We start from the raw sequence: 22,674 nt of genomic DNA on the forward strand, positions 1-22,674 counted from the left end.
AATTTAGTTCTTTAAAGGTGAAATCATCTATGTACAAATGTAGCTACAAACTTAACAAGTGCGCACACCAAGGTTGCCACACACCCCTGAAAAATGCTGCCCGAACATTTCTGTGTCACCATAGATTTTTTTTTTTTTTTTTTTATTCAACAATTGCACAGTTTACAGGAACGTTCATCTCCATTATAAAACTAATACATTGTGCAGATTCCAACATTGCGGGTGTTTTAACATAAACAAAACATAAACAAAAGACTCACATCATCACATTTTCTGTGTCACCATAGATTGATCACTTGCCCCTGCCTGGCCACCATTTTGAAAAACTCCTGGCTCCGCCCCTACTAGACGTGCAGGTTTATTACACAGGACAGTCACGGTTTTTGGTAGGGTCACTGACTTTTTTCTTCTTAAATTAAATCTCATTGTCCTTCTCGCTGTTGTCTCAGGTATCGTTTGCGGAGAAGAAAATAAATGTTGTTTTGTCATTCCAGTCTTCAGCACATCAGCTGAAATGTGTCTGGTTACCATGGCAATGACGTCATGCGCTTAGCGCTCACGCTTTATGTCTTCCCGTCAGTCGTAACTTCTCAGCGAGTGCTAATTACTACTGTGTTGACTCATTATTTTCACAAACCAGTCGGCAGATAGAGACAAAAAAAGTAATCTCAGTATATATTATTTCTTTATTTCTGTATGAGTGGAGGGAAAAGCAACAGATAATTGAAATGTCAACAGAACGCAATAAGAAGTGTGTTGAAGTACAGTTTTGTCTTCATGCATCTAAAGCATATGCTATTATTCTGAAATCACTTTGAAGTTTGTTCAACAGGAAACTATAAATAAAATTATTTATAAATGAACAAAACAGAACACTTCTGATTTGTCTGCAAATTTCAAAGCACTTGTTCAGTTTTGATCATAATGCCTACATGCATTAAAAAGTAAATGTTCTAAGCTCTAAAAAAATACCTATTTTGTGTTGGTCATTATTGTAGTTATTAACATGTTAATAAATATGTTTAAATTATCAACCCTTTAAACTCAAATTATGGGTCGATTCAAGCTTAAAGGGTTAATATCCATTACTTTTTCAGGCCTAAAATTCCCTGATATAACCAGATTTTCCATGACCGTGGGGACCCTAAACCAAACATCAAATCCGACATCATCATAGTTCTTAACAATTCCACCAGCTGATGTGCAGTGGAAAAGTGATGGGAGAAACCTCTATTGACCCTTGATACTCACTGATAGAAACCATTTCAAATTCAGCCAATTTATTATCATTTTATTTTAATTCATTTTTCTCAACATTTTGCACCTTTATTCACCAAGTGATAAGAGGAAAATGTCAAAGTACAAATGCCCCATCTTAGTGGAAACATCTTTTTTCTGTTATGCAGTAGTTAGAAACATTCACTGAGTCAGGCTTGGAAAAAAGGGTTTGCCATGATGCTGACCATGTTGTATTTTAGACAGAGTCATTTTGTTTAAAAGGTGCCATTCCAAACACTCCTCGTTGTGGTTGGAGATTGTGAGGGAAAGAGAAGAAATGGAATGTGAAGTGCAACTGAAGGCTGTATTTAAGAGTGTCCTGCTCCTGGATTTGGTTATGGAGAGGCCACTGAATGCTCTCCGTGCATCAGAAATGCAGTTTGACCTTCACAGCTATCCTGAAAGCACAAACTCCTCTCATTTTACATGCAAAGTCAACATGGACTTCTGGGCTGTGATAGAGGATTAATTTCTTTAAGAAAACATGCTCATTAAACCATTGCAACACATGTCTACATCAGGATTTTGAATAACAAGCCAACTGTAGTGAAAACAAATGATTATTTAGGAATAGCTCACCTAAAAATGAAAATTCTGACATCATTTGCTGAAGTAATTCCTTTTCTTTATTCATCATTATGGCAAAGATCAGCATGAGAATTCCTCAAAACCTCTCTTTTTGTGTTTCATGGAAGATGGTGCCATGAAAATAAATAAATGATGGGAGAATTTCTATTTTGGGGCAGATAATTGCTTAAAAAATGACCATAAAACACCTTGCAATAAGAAAAACAAAATCATTCCATTTCTGTTTTTGTGGGGTTTTTTTTAGTTCCTTGTCACTATGTTAAAAAATTAACAATCTGTTAGCATCCAAATATTTACAGAAGTCTCTTATTACAAGGAAGCAGTGTTATAATGTGTTAAGAGTTTTAAAAAGGCACACGTATAGATCATTCATAAGAAACTAGCAAAAACAAACATTTGTCATTTTTATACAGAATTTACAAAAGCATCAACAATTCTATGCGACCTCCGCGGGAAAGAAAAGCCAAACAAATACAATAAAAGCATGCCTACTTTAGTAATCTTTAGTCTGTTTGATACTATTTTTCTAAATGTGTTGTTTTACATAAAGCAGCTATCTATACCAGTTAAAGAAATTAAGTTTACATCTGTTAAAAAGGCCAGAAACACTCTACACAAGTATGCAAACTTACTATAGACTATAGCCTTGGTAAATGCGTTGTAAGCACGTGGTCTTATTGTACATAACGTGCATTCTTGTCTTACTGTGGCAGTAACAAACATCAGTACTTAAGAGGCCATAGAGTTAACTTCAAAAGTCATTAAACCCATTGTGTTTATTATTTTAGGTAGATAGCTTTAAACTTGTCGACAGATGAGTGTGTGCTACTGTACACTATTAAACTAAATAGGCAAAAGAAGAAAAGGAAAGGTTGTATGTGCGGAATGCAACAACACATGAAACCAAGCTTGTGCAGCTAGAATCATTTGCGTTCAAATACTTCTTGTTTTGCAGTATGAATTGCGTTCCGATGCTTTTCAGAACACGACATGTGAAATTCAACTTGCGTAGCTAGACAGTGTTGGGTAAATTACTAAAAAGTAATCCACTACAAATTACTTCTATATATATTGTGATCAGATTACTAATTACTAGATTACTAAGCACTTTTCACAGAATTTAATTTTTTTGCTCAACGAATTTAAATGAATGTCTATATTTCCTCCTTGATCAGTACACAAGTATCTAACATTTCTCCCTTAAAATGACTTATTACAGCTGTCGCAGAAACGCAAAGAGATGTACATACACAGATGAGCCAAAACATTATGTCCACTCACAGGTGAAGCGACTAATGTCCTAACAAGGTCACATGTCAAGGTCTGGGTGGATTATATGGGAAGCGAACAATCAGTTCTCGTAGTCAACATGTTGAATGCAGGAGTAAAGACCTGAGCAGCTTTGAAAAGGGCCAAACTGTTATGGCCAAACGAGTGGGTCAGAACCTCCCGGTCAGCAGTGGTGAGTACCTATTGACAGTGGTCCGAGGAGAGACAAACCACAAACCAGCGACAGGGTGTTGGGCGTCCAAGGCTCACTGAAGCGCGAGGGCAACAAACGCTATCCCGTCTGGTCTGAACCAACAGAAGGTCTACTGTGGCACAAGTCACAGAATATTTAATGATAGTTATGGGAGGAATGTTTCACAACACACAGTGCATCACACCCTGCTGCGTATGGGGCTGTGTAGACCGGTCAGTGTCCATGATGACCGCTGTCCACCATCGAAAGTGCCTACAATCGGCACGTGAGCATAGAAACTGGACCTTGGAGCAGTGGAAGTGGGTCACCTGGTCCGATGAATCCCACTTTCTTTTACATCATGTGGACGGCCGTGAACATGTGCGCCATTTACCTGGGGATGTGATGTCACCAGGATGCACTGTGAGAAGACGACAAGCCAGTGGAGGGGGCATGATGCTCTGGGCAATGTCTGGGTCCTGCCATTCATGTGGATGTCATTTTGACACGTACCACCTACCTAAACAGTATTGCAGACCAGGTATACCCCTTCATGGCACACTGCACACATTGTTGTGGAATGGTTTGAAGAACATGATGAAGAGTTCAAGTTGTTGCCCTGACCTCCAAATTCCCCACATCTCAATCAGATTGAGCATTTGTGGGATGTGCTGGACCAACAAGTCCAATCCACGGTGACCCCACTCGCAACTTACATGACTAGAAGGATCTGCTGCTGATGTCTTGGTGCCAGATACCACAGGACATCTTCGGGGGTCTTGTAGATTCCATGCCTTTGTGGGTCGGTGATATTTTTGCAGCACGTGGCGGACCAACAGCATATTAGGCAGGTAGTCATAATGATTTGGCTCATCAATATATGTACATAATTCATGTTTAAAATTCTACATAAATAGTACTACTTTAGAAATGTGTAACTCAAGTAATGTACTGTACTAATTCATTTATTTGTAAGAAACTAATGTGATTACTAGAATTTAACATGTCATGTGTAACTAATTTTGACTTAAAGGTAATTACATTACAGTAACTAATTATTTTGTAATCAGATAACACTCAACACTGTACTTCCAAGAATGCAATTCATAGTTGCGTTACATTTCTAACACAATGACACTTGAAATAAAGCTTACATAGCTAGCATTTGCAGTCACGTACATGGATAGATTATGTTTTGTTTCTAAGTCTGCTTAAAGCCAATCAAATGATCTAGCATACAAACAGAAATAGTGCTCCATTTCTAGAGCCTCTTACTTGCGTCTACGGAAAAGTTAATAATAATAATACACTTCTTGGCTTCTTAGCCAAAGAATAAACATAACGTCCCAAACTTTCTGAATAAATGAATATAATTACCATTTTCCATATGGCTTGAGGCATTTTTCATGGCCTTTTTGAACAGCTCAGTCCATCACATCTTTCAGAACAATAAATCTCTGGGGTGCCACTGGAATTTAGGTGAACAGATGTTCATCAAAGTATCTGGGTCGTGGTTTATTTTCTACAGTGTTACCTTACGTTTCCATTTTTCTTCTTAAAGCAACACCAGAGTTGACTTTCTAACCACAGGAAAAGTGGTGCTGGCCAAGACAACAGCTCTTCTTTTGAGATCAGTGGCAACACAGCAGGTTAAAAACAGAACATAAATCTAGGAGAAAGTTGAGCAGTGTCTGAAAAAGATTTTAAGCAGAAGTTTCAGTTTGCTATTCTCATTCCCACATGGATTGCAGGATTGGGTTGGTCATGTCGAATCCTTGCCAAAAAACGTATGTTCAGACCAGTTCAACTTTAGAGTTGGGGTACACGGCCACCACATCATAGCCTTCAGGGGGTTGCACACGCGCCTTGGCATGGGTCTCACAATACAGATTTTCATCAATGAAGAAATATCCTTTCTGCTTTAGATTGTGCCCACAGTCATCACACATGAAACAGTCAGGATGATAGAGCTTGTCTCTGGCCTTCACAATGGTTCCACTGTGTGTAAAGACAAATATATGTGACTATATGCAAGACAATTCTTATATGCAAGTTATTATAACTTATTATGCTGGGACTTTAGTGTCACTTTAAATTCACATTTGCCAAAATGTCTGCATTTCAGACAGACAGATAGACTTAGTAAGGACATTCCAAATTTGAAATGTATTCAAATTCAAATTGACCATTCGCTAAGCTCCGCCCCCTGTCCCATAGAAAAGAATTGAGGATTTCCACATAGTGGGATTACAATGCAATTTACAGTCAAATGTGCTTATAAAATGTTTACAGTCATATAGATATTATTCTTACACAAGCTGAAATGAAGTGACATTGCAAATCATTTTTATCTGCCATTTTTCTTAAAACAACACTCATATTGTGGAGGATGAGAATTTATGCCCAATGCAATGAATATGCAACCTATGAGACTGTTAGAAATGTTAATGTTACTTGAACTGGTGCTGTTTTAGTGCATTTCTTTCTTAATACTGTGGAAATCTTTTAATAAAGCATTATATTGTTACATATTGTTTTGTTTTCTTTCCTAAAAAAGAAATAAATGCATTTTGACAGGAAAAGAGGTATATTTAGAGTAAACTTTCAGTACTTTAAAAATATGTGATTAATCGTGATTAACTATGAAAAATGATGTGATTAATCGAACATTTGTATCAACTGGCAACACTGTTAAAAAGTGATAAAAAAAATCAAGGCAAAAACTCAAAATAACATTCAACTGCAAATGTCCTTACTGATGTCATGTTACGCTGGCACAGTTTAATCCAAAACATACTACAGTACATACTTTTAACACTTTACCTTTATGTTCCCTTTGTAAAGGGTTTATAAAGGGGTTCTAATAATTCATTTACAAATGATTTATAAATCATTGATTTTCCCATTATAACATCCTGAACAAAAAGGGTGACCATAATGCAAAACCTATTAGTAACCTATGAAAATGTACATACACATGAAACACATATGAAGAATTTATTAAGTTGCCAAATAGTGAGACATTTGACCAAACGTTAAAAATGCTTAATAACAATTATTCAACATTAGTAACCTAGGAAAATGTACCTTATTGTAATGTGGAAACATATGAAGAATTTATCAAAGAGTTTCCAAATTTAACCTCGCATGTTATAAATGTTTAATATCACTTAGTCAACATTAGTAAAATAAGAAAAAGTAGCTTAAAGTAAAGTTTCCACATATAAAGTATTTATTAAGGGGTTGCCAGCATGAGACAACTGTATTCATAAAGTTCATTATAGTTTAATGGTGATTAGGCTGCATTGTGACATACTGTAAATTATTAATTGGGGCATTTGATGTATTTGATTAATATAAATAGAAAAAATTGTACAGTATATATTAAGCATTTATAACATGTATAATTTTTAATGGTGTTTGCTGACTATTAAGCAAGCATTGCATGAGTCACCCATTTTATTCATGTTGTTATAACCATATATAAATTATTTATAATGCATTTGTAAATGGCTTATTCGATTTATTAACCCTTAACAATAGGTACATTAATGTAAAAAACAATATTTTACTCTTTTTTTGGAAAGATTTCTGTAAAATTCCTCCAAAAACTTATAAGAGTTTCATAAACGTACCATAGAAAAGTGCAAAAGCTTGTCTGATAATAAGTTGCTAATGTAGGTTTGGTCAGTAATGTTTTTAAGGCAGGGCTTAGCAAAGGGTAAATTCCTTTATTCAATAGGCTTATCTAAAACAACACTGATCCAAACTAGATATAAAGAAACAGAAAGCTACTGCCCGGGACACATGTGTTTTATGTCAAACTGATGTCTTGTTGGATCCATATCACTAAGCAAGTTCCTATTATAATTATATAGGTCAAATTATGAACAGGTGTAGTTGTGGAGCTAATATAAGTATTCATATCAAACCAAACCAAACCAAATCAAAATATGACATTAATGTATTATTACCGGTAATAAAAGTGTCATTTGCAAACAAAAGGTGCTATAATGTTTCTCAAAACAAAATTACTTTTAAGGCCACTGTATACCAGCATTTATACTCATATTGCCACTGCTGCACACTACCACTGTTAACCGCAACTGATTCCAACATTTACAATGGATACATTGTTTCACACTTCTGTGGAAGTAACTTATCATATGACATCACTGTTTACTTAAGAGCATTGTAAATGGGAACTACAGAGAACTTGTGTCCTGTGGGAACGTGCAGACTGTAATAAAGTGATTTACAGTAATACCTGGATCACCGGTGCAAAGGGGTGTGGCCACATGTTGCAGCAGGTCTAGTTTCATTTGACAATTACATAATATTGTACCAATGTATGACTATTGTACGTTAGTAGTGTGTACTCTACAGTCGTTATTTATGTGAGAGTGTTTTGTCCGAGTATAATAGCCAAAATATTGTCCGAGTATAATAGCCAAAATATTGGCCATTAAACTGGTTCAGCTGGATCAACTGAATTGGTGATTACAATAGTGTTCAAGTGTTTGCTACAAACATTTAGAAAAATTGATGAGCAGAACTATTTGACACACTTACACAATGCCATTAGCACAGCGCGTGCACTGGGGCAGTTTCTGTAGTCCAGGGATGGGTGCGAGAGGAGCGCTGATGGGGCTGCACAGTTTTGGTACTGGAGATTTGACGGGAGAACGCAAGCCTCTCACTGAATGTTTCTCCACTGGAGAAATCCCTGAAAGTCAAACATATTGACATATTGATTGATATTCCCATATAGAGTGTGTCATTCAAGAATCTTTTTAAGGGGGCTAATGGTCAGGGGGACTTTGTGCGATAAGAGGCTATAGTATAGTATAGTATAGTATAGTATAGTATAGTATAGTAGAGCCTTTTTATTTGTTGACTATCCGTAAGTTACCCAGTTACAGGGCTCAGCTTAATGTCCATACATCCCTATTAAACACTTCTGATTGGGGACACATAGACATATTCATTCAGCCTAATCATCCATGGGTTCCTTACAGTACAGCCACTCCCTATAAGCAGACTATGCAGTCTGTGTAGGGCACCAACTCACTATGGGGGCAACATCTTACCCTAGGAGGGCACCAGAAAGTCCACCGGCTGCCCTTACTCACACGTTATAAATTATTCAAGGACCCAAAAGCAGTTGTGGAACACAGATGATTGCTTCACGCTCATAGCTGTGTGAAAATTCTTTAATTGTTCTCATTTTGTGTTCCTTGCAAAAACTAAAAGCAAGCAGGTTTGGAAAGACATGTGGGTGGGTAAAAAAAGGCAGAATTTAAATTCCTTATGACAGCATATCCAATGTATTTTAAGAGGGTTTGCTTAGCATGAAACAGAGAAATCTCCTAATACCCAAGACCAGGAAACAAAACATGCTTTTAGCAGCTGTCCCAGAAATGAGAGCTGAATTGAATTAATGTGCTTCACACTTCAATCCCATGTCAGATACTATTCACCACGCAGACATAACTGAAAATCGCTGGTGCGTGTTAGCTTCTGGGCATGGCTGCAGCCAAGGCGCTGGGCCAAGTGTGGACTACGGCTGCCAAGGCCTCCTCCTATCACCACTCTTTTGAGCCCTGTCTGAAACCAGTCCTGGTATAGCACAAGCTCAGCGGAAAAAAGGGTGATGACTAAAGAAAAATATTTAAGGACAAGTTCACCCGAAAATAAAAATTATGCCATTAATTACTTACTCTCATGTCGTTCCAAACCAGTATGATTTTCTTTCTTCTGGAAATCACAGAAAGAAAAAACAAATCTCTGGAGAATGTCCTGATAATTTTTTACTCTCCTTGAAATGGCAAGGAATGGGGACTGGAAATAGCACTGTGTGAGTAACAGACCCAAAGTAATTAATAACTGAAAATCTTGACATCTGTACTCGCTCCATTTGCACTATTATTAGGGGCCAAGCCCCGAAGGGTATCTGGTAGTTTTCTGCTTATTTGTCCATTGATGTCTAAGGCAGCCCATAGAACCGTATGGAAAAAATTTGAAACAAAGATAGAAGATATTACTAGATATTCCTAGTGGCAAATTTGGGGTCTCTATCTCAAACCGTCTAGTGCCACCAACAGGTCAAATTTCAGGCTTATAACTTTTTCAGTATGCATCCGACTAGATTTTGCAATGAGCAGTCTGGGGACTATACCACCTACTAGTGAATAAATATGGAAAAATTATATTTTTGATTCTGAAAAGATCTGCCTAACCAGATGAGACTAGGCTCTTTAGATTCTTTGAGCTTTAGATTCCTTGAGTCGAATAATATCCTATGTTCCTGGGTTGGCGATATAGCATGTCAGCCATTATACATTTTTCTGTAAACAACTGTTTTGGCGTACCAAGACTAAATTTAGTATGTGTTATCGGCACCATACCCTGAGGGCACTTGAAAAGGTTAGCCAAACATATAAAAAAGTTAATAAATATGCTTAAACTTTAAATTATTTTGCGCCATTTTCATGAATCTTATCTAGTTATATTCCTTGGGTCATGCAGAATACAATGATACCAATGTTGCCATGATCAGCCATATTGTCACTTTAACCCTTTAATCTCTGAATGTGTTTTTAAAGATTTCCTGTTTCAATTCTCTAAATAAATACAACAAAATAATTGTACATAAAAAGGAATTACACATGCAAACACAACAATGACTTGAGGTTTGTATAGCATGCAGACATGATTTTAGTAATTACATTTTACAGAATGAGTTTCATTCTGTGCCATTTGAGTCATCAGTAAGTCTGTGTCATGTACTTGGCGCCATCTCCTGGTGGCCATATGGAATTATAGTAATTGATCACATGCCTCTCAGCCCAAATATGGAGGACTATCACCACCGGTAAGAGCAATCTAAACCCAATCCGATTGGTTTAGTGTTCCATGACGCTACATTATTTCTGATGATGTCATCTGATCCAGGAAAGCTAACGTGTTTGTAGCCAGACAGCAAGATGCCAGATAGCCAGATGCTGTGTGCATACTGCGCTTTGTGTGCGTTATCTAAAGATCTATGCATGCAATTACTTTGTGTGTGGGCTAGTTTTAAAGATAATCGCCTCCTCTAAGTAATGTAAGGATATTTTATGTTCTGTTTATTATTCGGGAAGTTATAAGCAAAAATGTGGTATATGCTCACATAAAACGCATGTCAAAGACATACTTAGCTATTACTCACTACATTTTTGTCTGTGAGTAAAACAAATAGTCTGATAAAGTCAAATACTCTTTAAGAGCTTTCCAACAACATATGACACATGGCTATTTGATCAGTATGTTATTTTTACCAATTAAATAATATGTGCAGTGGAAAGTTTTTAAAAATGGAACAGTTCTGATTTGTCTGCAAATTTCAAAGCACTTGTTCAGTTTTGGTCATAATATCTACATGCTTTGAAAAGTAGAGCTACTAATCTTTCAAACAATACCTATTTTGTGTTGGTCAAGACAGTAGTTATTAACGTTTATTTATTTTTTTCTCACCCATCCGAGTTTAAAGGTTTCAATTATAACAGTTTTTTCTCTCCTCTTCCTACAAATCTAGTCCAATCTCTACCAAATTTCACTGATGATCTTCAGACCAAAGCGCACAAAAGTAATCATTTAAATATTTTCTATTCTAAGCCATTGCCAAGAAATGACATCACGAATGTGACAGAGAGTATTTTCATTAACAGTTTTCATAGCACCACAGAGACACAGTGTTTACCGTTTTTTTTTAATAGTAACTTAGGTATAGCTTACTTATAGTTGTCTCTGCAAATTAAGCTGGAATAGGAGAAAGTATTTTAACACTGTAAAACTTACAAACTACAGCTTTAAACTGCTTTGCCAAAAAATCCTCACCAGGGATGTTATATCCTATTAATTTCACTTGTATTGGGTCTGTTGCTGTTGTGCTTGGCCCTATAATTGCTGCTTGCAGCTGTATTATACTATCTATTTTACTTTTGGGTGAACTATCCATTTAAGGGCAGAACAATTATGGATACATTTTACAATGGTGTCAGCTATCTGACTGTTATTGTGCCAAAGTGAGATCGTTACCTCTGCGTTTCTCACAGTCACTTGCTTGGGCAACTTCAAACCTGTCGACAAATACCTCTAATAACACGCTTAAACAGTTTAGACTTAAGCCCTGTGACTCCATACTGATATAATTCAGCATGTGAGAGATGATAGAATGTAAGTTTAGTCTTTCCAACTCCTTCCCTTCAACCACCTTTCATATAGAGACCACTTTTCATGATCCAGTCAATTCTTGAAGGCTAAAGTCTTGTTTCAACCCCTTGGTTTACGAATGCCATTTCATTATGACTTAAATGCTGTCTTGCCAAAATGTATTGTTCTCTAGTTTATTTTTACCTTCTGTAAGGAGTGCTCTCATGCATTCAATAAAACAGATTATGATAACAATGACAAGAAAACTGAATATGACTAAGATATAAAGACTATGATAAATAAAGTGGGTGCAATGTTCTGTTTGATGAAAACAGATATATAGTGCTGCTTAACCTTGGAGAAATGACTTCTATTTTTAAATGCAAGCAACTCCTCATTCAGTCAGTTTGAGATTTCATCCACAGTAGCAATAATGAAGACTGCATAAGTGGTATTATGGTTATTCAAAATGGTCTGTAGCTAAACAAATGATGAATATATTGTCCTTGCATATTTAGTTAGTGTTTGATGAACAAATCTTAGCAGGGTGGACAACCAGGAAAGGAACATCGGACATAAAAATGTCAAGAGGTCGAGAACCTTCTAACTTCATTTATTATATGGCACTTTCAGAACATCAAACATAACTGACTTGTAGAACACTGTAATGAAGGAAATGACAACTTATTAATTGGTCTTTGGCAGTGTGTCCCTTTTAAGAGAGATATATATAAGTTAAACTAACCCCCATCTTCTGCTTCCAGGATTCCCTGCAGGTATTTAAAGGATCCAGATTGTTTGGGAGCTGACACAGGTTCCTCATAGTCCTGAAGCATCCTGTAGACATCTGACTGTGTGTCGACCCCATTGCGGCTGCCTGATGAATTCACTGACGGTTCAGGGCTGAAACTGAGAGGGAAACATATCCACATCTATTTCTGGAGAATTGTGGAGATTTTAACAATGTTGGTCACTCAGGAGCAGGGGAAGTCTTATAAGGTGCCGGTACGCAGTGTTGTAGTACTTGAGACCAGGACTCTGTCTTGGACTCAGTCTCGATACCATATTTTTATGGTCTTGGCCTTGTCATGGACTCAGTCTTGACTCGGACTTGAACATGTATGGACCTGGACTTTATCCTAAGGCCAGACGAGTCCCTTCAAAATATATATCATGAGCGCTTCGACTTATCTGACAAACATTTCTCTGACTGACAGTATCAGTGATTCTGACGTCTGTCACGTGTTTCTGTCGGCTGTGTAGAATCAGAACTAGTGATGCCCGATTCACAAATGAATCATTCTTTTGAGTCGGTTCTTTTCAGTCAATTGGCCAAATGAGTTAGCAAAAAGGTCTGAATTCTGTCTCACTGAAACATTTGCAGTGGTTTCTCAGTTAAAAGAGTATCAGATATTTAAGAAAATTGGAGATCAAACCGATTGCCTGAAGTGTATGACCTACAGTCATTTGAAACAAAAGGTATCTTTTTTGAGAGGTAACTTTGAGAAACATCCTCTGCTGCTGTGTCCTGTGAATGAGGGGCTGTTCACACCAAATGTCTTTTTGCATCCATCCATGCTGTTTTTTAAGTTGTTTTTCTACGTAAACATGCTAAATGGACATCTTTGACCACGTATCGCTGTTTCCAGTGTCTCACGCAGGATTGGCACATTTTTGTCCATTTTAAAAAGAACTTCAACCGTAAAAAATGTGTTGTGCTCTATTCATTGCTCTGTATCTTGCTTTTTTAGCGCAAGAACTTTGGTTTGAACGACCTCTAAGACTTTTAGAAATGCTTTAGCCATAGTTACATGAATGCTACACATACTAAAGAATATGTAAAGATACTTCTTTCAATGAAATCAGAATTCAGTGGTTTTGGTGAGGTTTCTGTGCATACCTCGAGATGAAATCCTGCAGATGGAGGTAAACAGAAATGCTTTCTTGAATTATTATGAATGGAATATAACAGTGCAATTGAGGAAATTGTCAACAAATTGAAAGTAAAGGTTTAGATTCACTTTCTGTATATGTATGTCATGTTATATTTAGTACATTATTGTTTAGATTTAAGGTCCATTTTGGTTATAGTACAGTAATACTGTATTTAATTTTTATAGCAGAAATGTTTACTTGACTTACAATGAATGGAATAATAATAGTACACTAAAGCTGGTAGTTTGTATTGCATTGCAAAGTGTTAACAAACAGCTGCAGAGCGTAGAGTCAATAGGTGTTTAAACATTAACTATACATTTAACACATTCAGATTTAGTGTCTTCTGTTCTTGGTCTTGACTCATCGAAAAGAGCCGCCAACTATTTTTTAATTCTGCGTTTTGTGACATCTCAGCTCCAGTGGCATTACGGGATAGTAAAGTTTCCATGGGATGCTCACTTCAGAATCGCGGTGGATGTAGTAGGTCATCCAGGTACTTTTTGTCTACTTATGAATACTGAGGAATCTGACATAATGCTCCATTGAAATAATGATTTTGGCATACTATATATTAGGGAAGTATACATATTCTGTCGCAGGAGTAATCTAGACAAGATTCGATGGTTGATGAAAATTAACCGAAAATTATAGTTCCACTGAAGCCTCGGATATACAGGCTTCAAAGTTATACATTTTTGACATAAATACAATAACACATCTTGCTAATATCTCCTTAACTGGCACACCTGATTGTAAATAAAGATTGTTACTTCCAAACCACACCCATGATCAATTTTAATCAATCATCAACACTACGTTAATTCTACGTTAATGAATTCCGTGGATGTGTTCAAAAAGCAGACATATTACCAAACAAACACCTTAGCAGAACAAAATAATTAGCATTTTATTTGTATAAACTAGCCTTTAGAAAGTAAGTCATAAGGATTTAGATCGATATGGGCGACAGGTTTGAATGGTTTAGAATATTTATTGAGTGAACTATTCCTTCAACATTACCTCATTTTAAATAACAATGTGCAAAAGCTGTAATATCTTTGCAAAATGTCAACTGTAGTGTGCAAGTGCTATGAATGAGGACAGAGCATGCACTTTGGAATTTCAATATGTGAAAATTCTCGCAATCACTTCCTTGATAAATCACTTTGTTTTTCACAGCCTTGTGAGAAACATAAATATTTGTTTCTGGCAGCTGTACCGTTGCAAGACCAGCTACAGAAGTTACCTTAAACTCAGTATTGACTGCAGAGTGCATGGTATGTGAACATGGCCAGCAAAAACATTGCAATTTTGGGAGTCCTCTAGGGGGTTGTGCATGTGACCTGTAACAAGCTGAGACAGTTTTCATTGACATCATGCAAAAATGACACACCTGTTTGGAGAGCATAGACTGAGGCCTGCCATCTGCTTCGGTAGAGCACCGTTGCCGTTGTTGTTTGAATATAATCCAGCTGGATTGTTGTACATAGGTCTTGAGTTGCCATTATTGCAGGGCACGCCGCAGGTAATTGGACTCTTGGGGGATGGGCTCTTGGGAAAGGGGCTATAGCCACTGCTGATTGGTCGGAAGGTCTGATAAAAAAAATACATGTGATTAGAATTATTAGCACTATTTCACTTGCCATATTTTAGAATATTTACATTTAAATGATATTCGGTTCAGTCATGGAACTCTACATGGCACAAGCTGAGAGATTCTTTGAACATGTAATCTGTTAGCCAATCAGCTCGCACAAACCATTGTGCAAGCTGATAAGTCCTTTGATATATAATATGTTAGCCAATCAACTTGCGTACTCTCTCTTTGTCGATCATTAAAATGGCTCAGTTGTTTGCAGGTAGGTCAGTTTCACTGCAGCAGACTGTGAGAGGTTTTTCTTTTAAACCCTCCTCCACCCCAGCATCGCAGGCCTAAATCTGCTTTGAGGGGATTGTATGTATGTCTAATTGTACTGTAGCATCATGTCAGTTTATGTTCTAGCAATAGCAAGTCTTCATACTTGCTCTACAGCAGCAGCATAAGCCTGTTGAGTCCGCCAAGACAAGGGAACCACTAATCCGATACTGACGTTTTTAGATGAATCGGGTATCAGTCTGTTAACTGTTAAGAATGACTGTTAATTTTTCTGCTGCATTATTCAGTAGACTAAGTTACAAAGGTTTCCTTAATAGGCTACACATTTATGTAATTATTAGGGCTGTGAATCGATTTCTAAAGTTTTAATAACTATTTGCAAAGTTTTTTGTGATTAATCACGATCAATCATGGTACATGGTGCATATACATTTTATCAACTATATTTATTTTATACTTTGTCTCAAAGAACTTGAAATAAATTTGTTAGTCATCATTTATTTGAATTATTCAAATAAGTAAGACATTTTTACATGTATAAATCTTTGACATGCAATAAAATCAGTGGACATGCTGTAGTCAAAAGTTGAGTAAAATGTTCTGCCGTTTTCCTGTCAAATTTTTTATAATAGTATCAAATGGGCAGATTCAATTTATAACAAGCTTTATTGGCAAGATAAACTTAAGTGTACATTTTACCATAAAACAAATTGAATTCTTAAGTTTAAAATATCAAACATTTGATTTTCTCTGGCTGCCATTCTGTCTCTATGGTACACATGCTGACTCTCTCTTTCGTGATTTCATTTTTGAAACTGGTTCAGATGACAGCGAGTGAGTAAATTCAGGCATTGCGAAGAGATACTGCAGCTTGCCCGTATCTCTACCACACCTGCATCATCACTTTCAGGTGAAGTCTCCATTCTTGTACAGTAATCCTGTGTTTATTATGCCCAGGACATACGTTGCGCATAATGAATAAGTGGGCACTGCACCACACAATCCGTTTCTGTGCTAGGATGTACAGTATTGTCAAAGGTTTTCCTTCATGAAACTGTATTAATGCCATAAACAGTTTATTATTAATCATAAAAAATACAGTGTTAAATTTCCCAGCCTATTATTTATTTTTTTGTGTAGTTTGATGTTTTTTTCTTTACACATAAGAGTACACACAATCAGTTCCACACAGTGAGGTATATATATTCAGAACTTATTAGCCCTGAAACGCATACCTCGGGTCTAAAGAGACCCCGGACTGTCACGATTCATGAATTCGCTGTTTCCTTCATGTCCCGTGTTATTGTTGTTCTGTGTGTTTGAGCGTGTGTTAGTGGGCGTTACCGCTTGTTCCATTGATCAGCGTGCCAGCTGATCTCATTCACTGCACCAGCTGCTGCTTATTACCACCATGTATTTATACTCATCTCTATTTCCTCTCTTTGTCAGATCGTTGGTTTGATGTCCTCAGTGTTTGTTCGGTTGTTTTCCTGTCCGCTATCTTTCTGGTTCGTGTCCCTGTTCGGTGTCTTCATAGTTCATCTCATCCGGATTCCACCTGCACTGGATTCACTCCTTCACTCTCTCCAGCCCCTCCCGTTATTCTGTACTGTTTCGTGTGTTCTGACCTCTCACATTAAAAGAGTGACTTGCATCTTTGCTTCCGTTGTTTTACTGTGACAGAACGATCTGACCAAGCATGGAAGCAGCAAGTGGCACCTCCTCTTCTCTGGAAGATTTCATCAGATCCAGCATGGCACGGATGGATTCCCAGGAGAGAAATATGAATGAGACGGGTCGGGCTATTTCTGCTCTCGTGACGCAGGTGTCCGAGCTCACTCAACAGTTTCAGCTTATGCGTGCTCCGCTACGCCACCCACACCGCCCGCTCCCCTGTACCACCAGAGAATGTCTCTCAGTCAGAGCCCCGCCTACCTGTTCCCGAGTCTTACAACGGTGAGCCGAATTTTTGCAGGGCATTTTTAACACGTTGTTCTATGCACTTCTCTCTGCAGCCCAGAACTTTTGCCAATGAACAAAGCAAGGTCGCATTTGTGCTCACACTACTGACTGGGAGGGCAGCTCTGGGGAACGGCGGTGTGGGAGAACCAAGATCCATGCTGCACCTCGCTCCAGACACTCGCCACTGAAATGAAGAGAGTTTTTGACCGGGCAGTCGCGGGCAGAGAAGCGGCACGGATTCTCGCGGACCTTAAACAAAATGAGAGATCCGTGGTCTGATTACTCCATTGAGTTCGGACCTTGGCAGCAGAGTGTCAGTGGAACGAGGAGGCGCAGTGGGACATGTTCCTGCATGGGCTGGCTGACCGCGTTCAAAGAGAGATCTATGCTCTGGACTTGCCTACTACACTAAACGGGTTGATCGAACTGGCGCCCGTGTAGATTCCCGACTCTCCCGAAGTGGAACATCGGAGGGCAACCGCCGGTTGTCTGGAGCAACGGAGACGCTGCGAGCCAGCAGCGGGACGCCGGTCAGCCCCGCTCACGATCACGAGCCCATGCAGGTCGGGCGAGCTCGGCTTTCCGGGAGGAGAAGGAGAGGCGGAGATCCCAGGGCCTTTGTCTTTACTGCGGCACAGCGGGACACTTTGCTTTCAACTGCCCGGTAAAGGGCAAGCCCGGCAGTAAATCAGAGGCTACTGTCGGGTGGGATCTCCGCTGAGAAGACCTCGTCAACATCTATGCTCCTCCCGGTAAGACTACGATGGGCAGCCCAATCCCTCGACTGTCAAGCACTACTGGACTCCGGGCAGAAGGTAATTTCATGGATTACTCCTTTGCAATCAAGAATCAGGTTCCCCTTCTGCCTCTCACCCACACCATCGCAGTTCAAGCCCTCAACGCCAAGCGCTTCCCACTATCTCATTCACCACTGGACCCATCACACTCTGCGTATCTGGCAACCACACTGAAACCATCTCCTTTTATATTCTGGACTCCCCTTGCATCTATTGTCTTAGGACACCCCTGGCTCATTGAACACAATCCCAAGATAGACTGGCGGCAGAGATCAGTATCAGAGTGGAGCAATAAATGTTATGAGTCCTGTCTTGTGTCTGCTTGTCCGCTTGTTTCTGTCTCTTCGTTTCAGGAGGTAGCAGTGGATTTGTCAAACGTGCCCACGGAGTACCTAGACCTGAAGGAAGTGTTCAGTAAGTCTCGCTGCTTCCTCCCTCCTCAGATCGTCCCTATGACTGTGCCATAGAGTTACTGCCAGGTACGCCTCCGCCTAAGGGCAAATTATATTCACTTTCTGTTCCAGAAAGAGAGGCCATGGAGAAATATATTTCTGATTCTCTAGCAGCGGGGTTCATCCGTCCTTCCTCTTCTCCAGCCGGGGCGGGTTCTTTTTGTGGGGAAGAAGGACGGATCCCTGCGACCTTGTATTGACTACCGGGGCTGAACAGCATCACGGTAAAGAATACTTACCCTTTGCCACTGATGTCTTCAGCCTTCGAGAGGTTGCAGGGAGCGCCGGTCTTCACAAAATTGGATTTACGTAACGCTTATCATTTGGTCCGCGATTAGGAAGGGGGATGAATGGAAGACTGCTTTTAACACCCCCAGGGGCACTTTGAATACTTGGTCATGCCTTTCGGCTTGTCCAACTCCCCAGCAGTCTTCCAGGCACTCGCCAATGACGTGCTGCGAGATATGGTCGACCAGTTCATGTATGTCTACCTGGATGACATATTGATTTTTTCTTCGTCTCTCCAGGAACACGTGCAGCACGCTCGACGAAGTGCTTCAGAGGCTCCTAGAGAATGGGCTTTTTGTCAAGGCGAGAAATGCGCTTTTCATGCACAGTCGGTTCCCTTCTTAGGGTATATTGTGTCGCCTGAGGGGATGCGTATGGATCCTGAGAAGGTTAAGGCTGTGGTGGATTGGCCAAGTCCGGACTCCGTGAAGGCCCTACAGAGGTTTCTGGGGTTCGCCAATTTTTACCGGGCGGTTTATTCGCAATTTCAGCCAACTGGCCTCGCCTCTGATCGCCTTGACCTCCCCAGAACTACGCTCAGGTGGTCAGACGCAGCTGAGGCTGCGTTTGCCAAACTGAAAGGCCGCTTCGCTTCGCCCCCATCCTGGTTACCCCTGATTTATCACGTCAGTTCGTGGTGGAGGTCGATGCGCCAGAGGTGGGGGTAGGTGCAGTGTTATCCCAACGTTTTCCTTCTGACGACAGAATGCATCCGTCGGCGCTTTTTTCTCACCGCCTGTCACCGCCGAACATAATTATGATATTGGTAATCGAGAGTTGTTGGCAGTCAAGTTAGCGTTGGAAGAATGGCGTCACTGGTTAGAAGGGTCGGGGTACCCTTTATCGTCTGGACCGACCATAAGAATCTGGAATACATTAGAACCGCTAAAAGATTGAACTCTAGGCAGGCTCGGTGGGCACTTTTTTCGACGCTTTGACTTTACTCTCTGCATCGCCCAGGTTCCAAGAACATCAAACCTGATTCTTTATCGCGCATTTTTGACCATTCCGATCGCCCGTCTACTCCCGAAGTGCATTTTTCCAGAGACCTTAATTGTCTCTACACTCACATGGGAGGTCGAATCGAAGGTCAAGACGGCCTTACAAGGGGTAACGCCTCGGTCGGCTGTCCACCGAACCGCTTATTTGTGCCGGAGGGATTACGGTCCGACGTCATTCAGTGGGGGCATTGTTCCAATGTGGCCTGTCACCCAGGAGTTAGTCGCACTACATCTTTAGTCAAACAACGATTTTGGTGGCCCCGTATGGCTCGCGACGTTCACAGTTTTGTTTTGGCTTGCTCAGTTTGTGCCACTGGTAAGACCTCCAATCGACCCCCAGACGGGCTCCTCCAACCGCTGCCGGTCCCTTCGAGACCCTGGTCCCATATCGCGCTAGATTTCGCCACCGCCCTCCCACCCTCTCAGGGTAACACGGTAGTTTTGACCGTGGTGGACCGGTTCTCGGCTGGCCCACTTCATTCCCTTGCCCAAATTACCCTCAGCCAAGGAGACAGCGATTACAGTCGTCAACCACGTCTTTCGGCTACATGGCCTCCCGATGGACGTGGTTTCCGACAGAGGTCCCCAGTTTGTGTCCAAATTTTGGCAAGAGTTTTGTAGATTACTGGGTGCGACTGTTAGTCTGTCCTCAGGGTTTCATCCCCAGAGCAATGGTCAAACCGAGAGAGCCAACCAGGATCTGGAAAGAGCGTTGCGATGTCTGGTCTCCAAGAATCCTTCCTCATGGAGCCAACAATTGTCTATGGTGGAGTACGCCCACAATTCATTACCAGTATCATCCATGGGCCTATCTCCGTTTGAGTGTAGTCTAGGTTACCAGCCACCAATTTTTCCTAGTCTGGAGTCCGAGTCGCGGTCCCTCCGCTCACGCTTTAGTCCAGAGGTAGTCGCCACACTTGGACTAGAGCCCGTGAGACTCTACTCCAAGCGGGAGCCGCACTAAGGCCAAGGCCGATCGCCACCGGTCGAGACCTCCCGTATACGTCGCCGGTTCCAAAGTGTGGCTTTCTACCAAGAACATTCCTCTCCGCTCCGCTTCTAATAAACTTGCTCCTAAATTCATTGGCCCGTTCAGCTGTCACCAAGATCATTAGTCCGGTGGCAGTCCACTCAATCTTCCTCCAGTGTACAGGAGAATTCATCCGTGTTTCATGTATCCAAAATCAAACCCGTCTTTTATTCTCGCGATTAACCCGCCAGCCCGGTTCCCCCACCGCGCGACTCGTAGAAGGGGAACCCACTTATTCGGTTGACCGTATTCTGGACTCTAGGCGAGGGGACGCGGAATCCAGTACTTGGTGGACTGGGAAGGTTACGGTCCGGAGGAGAGAAGTTGGGTGCCTGCTAGAGACATCCTGGATCATTCCCTTATTGATGATTACAATCGACAGGTAAAGGAGTCTGGGGACGCCAGGAGGCGTTCCTAGGAGGGGGTACTGTCACGATTCATGAATTCGCTGTTTCCTTCATGTCCCGTGTTATTGTTGTTCTGTGTGTTTGAGCGTGTGTTAGTGGGCGCTACCGCTTGTTCCATTGATCAGCGTGCCAGCTGATCTCATTCACTGCACCAGCTGCTGCTTATTACCACCATGTATTTATACTCATCTCTATTTCCTCTCTTTGTCAGATCGTTGGTTTGATGTCCTCAGTGTTTGTTCGGTTGTTTTCCTGTCCGCTATCTTTCTGGTTCGTGTCCCTGTTCGGTGTCTTCATAGTTCATCTCATCCGGATTCCACCTGCACTGGATTCACTCCTTCACTCTCTCCAGCCCCTCCCGTTATTCTGTACTGTTTCGTGTGTTCTGACCTCTCACATTAAAAGAGTGACTTGCATCTTTGCTTCCGTTGTTTTACTGTGACACGGACCTCATTCCACCCCTTTTACCTCACACACACACACACACACACACACACACACACACACACACACACACACACACACACACACACACACACACACACACACACTTCAACATTGCAGCAATTTGTTTTTCTAATGGTTTAAGTACCAAAAGTGTATAGGGTCTTTAGAGACCTGACTTATGTAAGAGTGTCAGGTTTTTTTTGCACTTCCATAAATACATTTTATGATTATTTCCATCTATTTACAATCGCAGGATATCTATTTCTTTATTTATTATAAGAGAAATAAGTACTATATTTACTATATTCATACAAATAAACACTATCACGTTGATTTTCTGTGCAACAATGGTGAATTATCAGTATCCCATATGCATGTACACATAAATATTATACATGCTATTTTGTACTGAAGGTGGAGCTGATGTTTCAGAGATTGATTTGATTGACTTTTGACATTGCTATTTGATGAAGAAACAATATTAAAGTAAACTATAGCAAGTTTAACACATGAACAGTATGATATGACTGTTGTTATTTGAGTGTTCTACTGAAATAATATAATTTGTTCAGTTATTTAAACTCAAAAGGTGCTTGAGAAAATATATAAGTGTAATGCATGTGTAACTTAAGGCGGGTGCACACTGTATGATTTATAATATTCCTTTTCGGTTGTTGCTCTTCAGACTGTTCGATATGAACACCTTGCACCATGGCACACTGTGCGGCATTATGTCAGACTGCACGATATACATCGTAGCCGACTGTGGTCCCAATCGTCCCGATCAGTGAACGTGATTCACGTTATGGGAGTGCTGCAGAATAGAAGCGAAACGGTTTTTGCCCTCCACAGAGGAGCATTTTTGTTCTCTTTTTTCCAATACACTCCATCACGAGCATAGGCTCACATTTACAAGAAAGTTGGATTTTGTCAAATAGGCCTATAATAAGACAGC

The 22,674-nt window shown here is 40.1% G+C and overlaps 1 protein-coding gene across 1 annotated transcript in view; it reads right to left on the reverse strand.

Moving 5' to 3' along the window:
* Positions 1-1,528: 1,528 nt before the first annotated feature.
* The window catches only part of pdlim4 (PDZ and LIM domain 4), a 65,272-nt gene continuing 44,126 nt past the window's right edge, over positions 1,529-22,674 (reverse strand). The window contains exons 4-7 of the mRNA XM_052104213.1: positions 14,853-15,052; positions 12,267-12,430; positions 7,901-8,054; positions 1,529-5,326 (exon numbers count right to left, since the gene is read on the reverse strand). Of these exons, the coding sequence (XP_051960173.1) occupies positions 5,122-5,326; positions 7,901-8,054; positions 12,267-12,430; positions 14,853-15,052 (723 nt within the window). The 3' untranslated portion in view covers positions 1,529-5,121. The remainder of the gene's footprint in view (positions 5,327-7,900; positions 8,055-12,266; positions 12,431-14,852; positions 15,053-22,674) is intronic.

The sequence above is a fragment of the Xyrauchen texanus genome, chromosome 34 (assembly GCF_025860055.1).
Source record: "Xyrauchen texanus isolate HMW12.3.18 chromosome 34, RBS_HiC_50CHRs, whole genome shotgun sequence".
In the NCBI taxonomy this organism is placed as follows: domain Eukaryota; kingdom Metazoa; phylum Chordata; class Actinopteri; order Cypriniformes; family Catostomidae; genus Xyrauchen; species Xyrauchen texanus.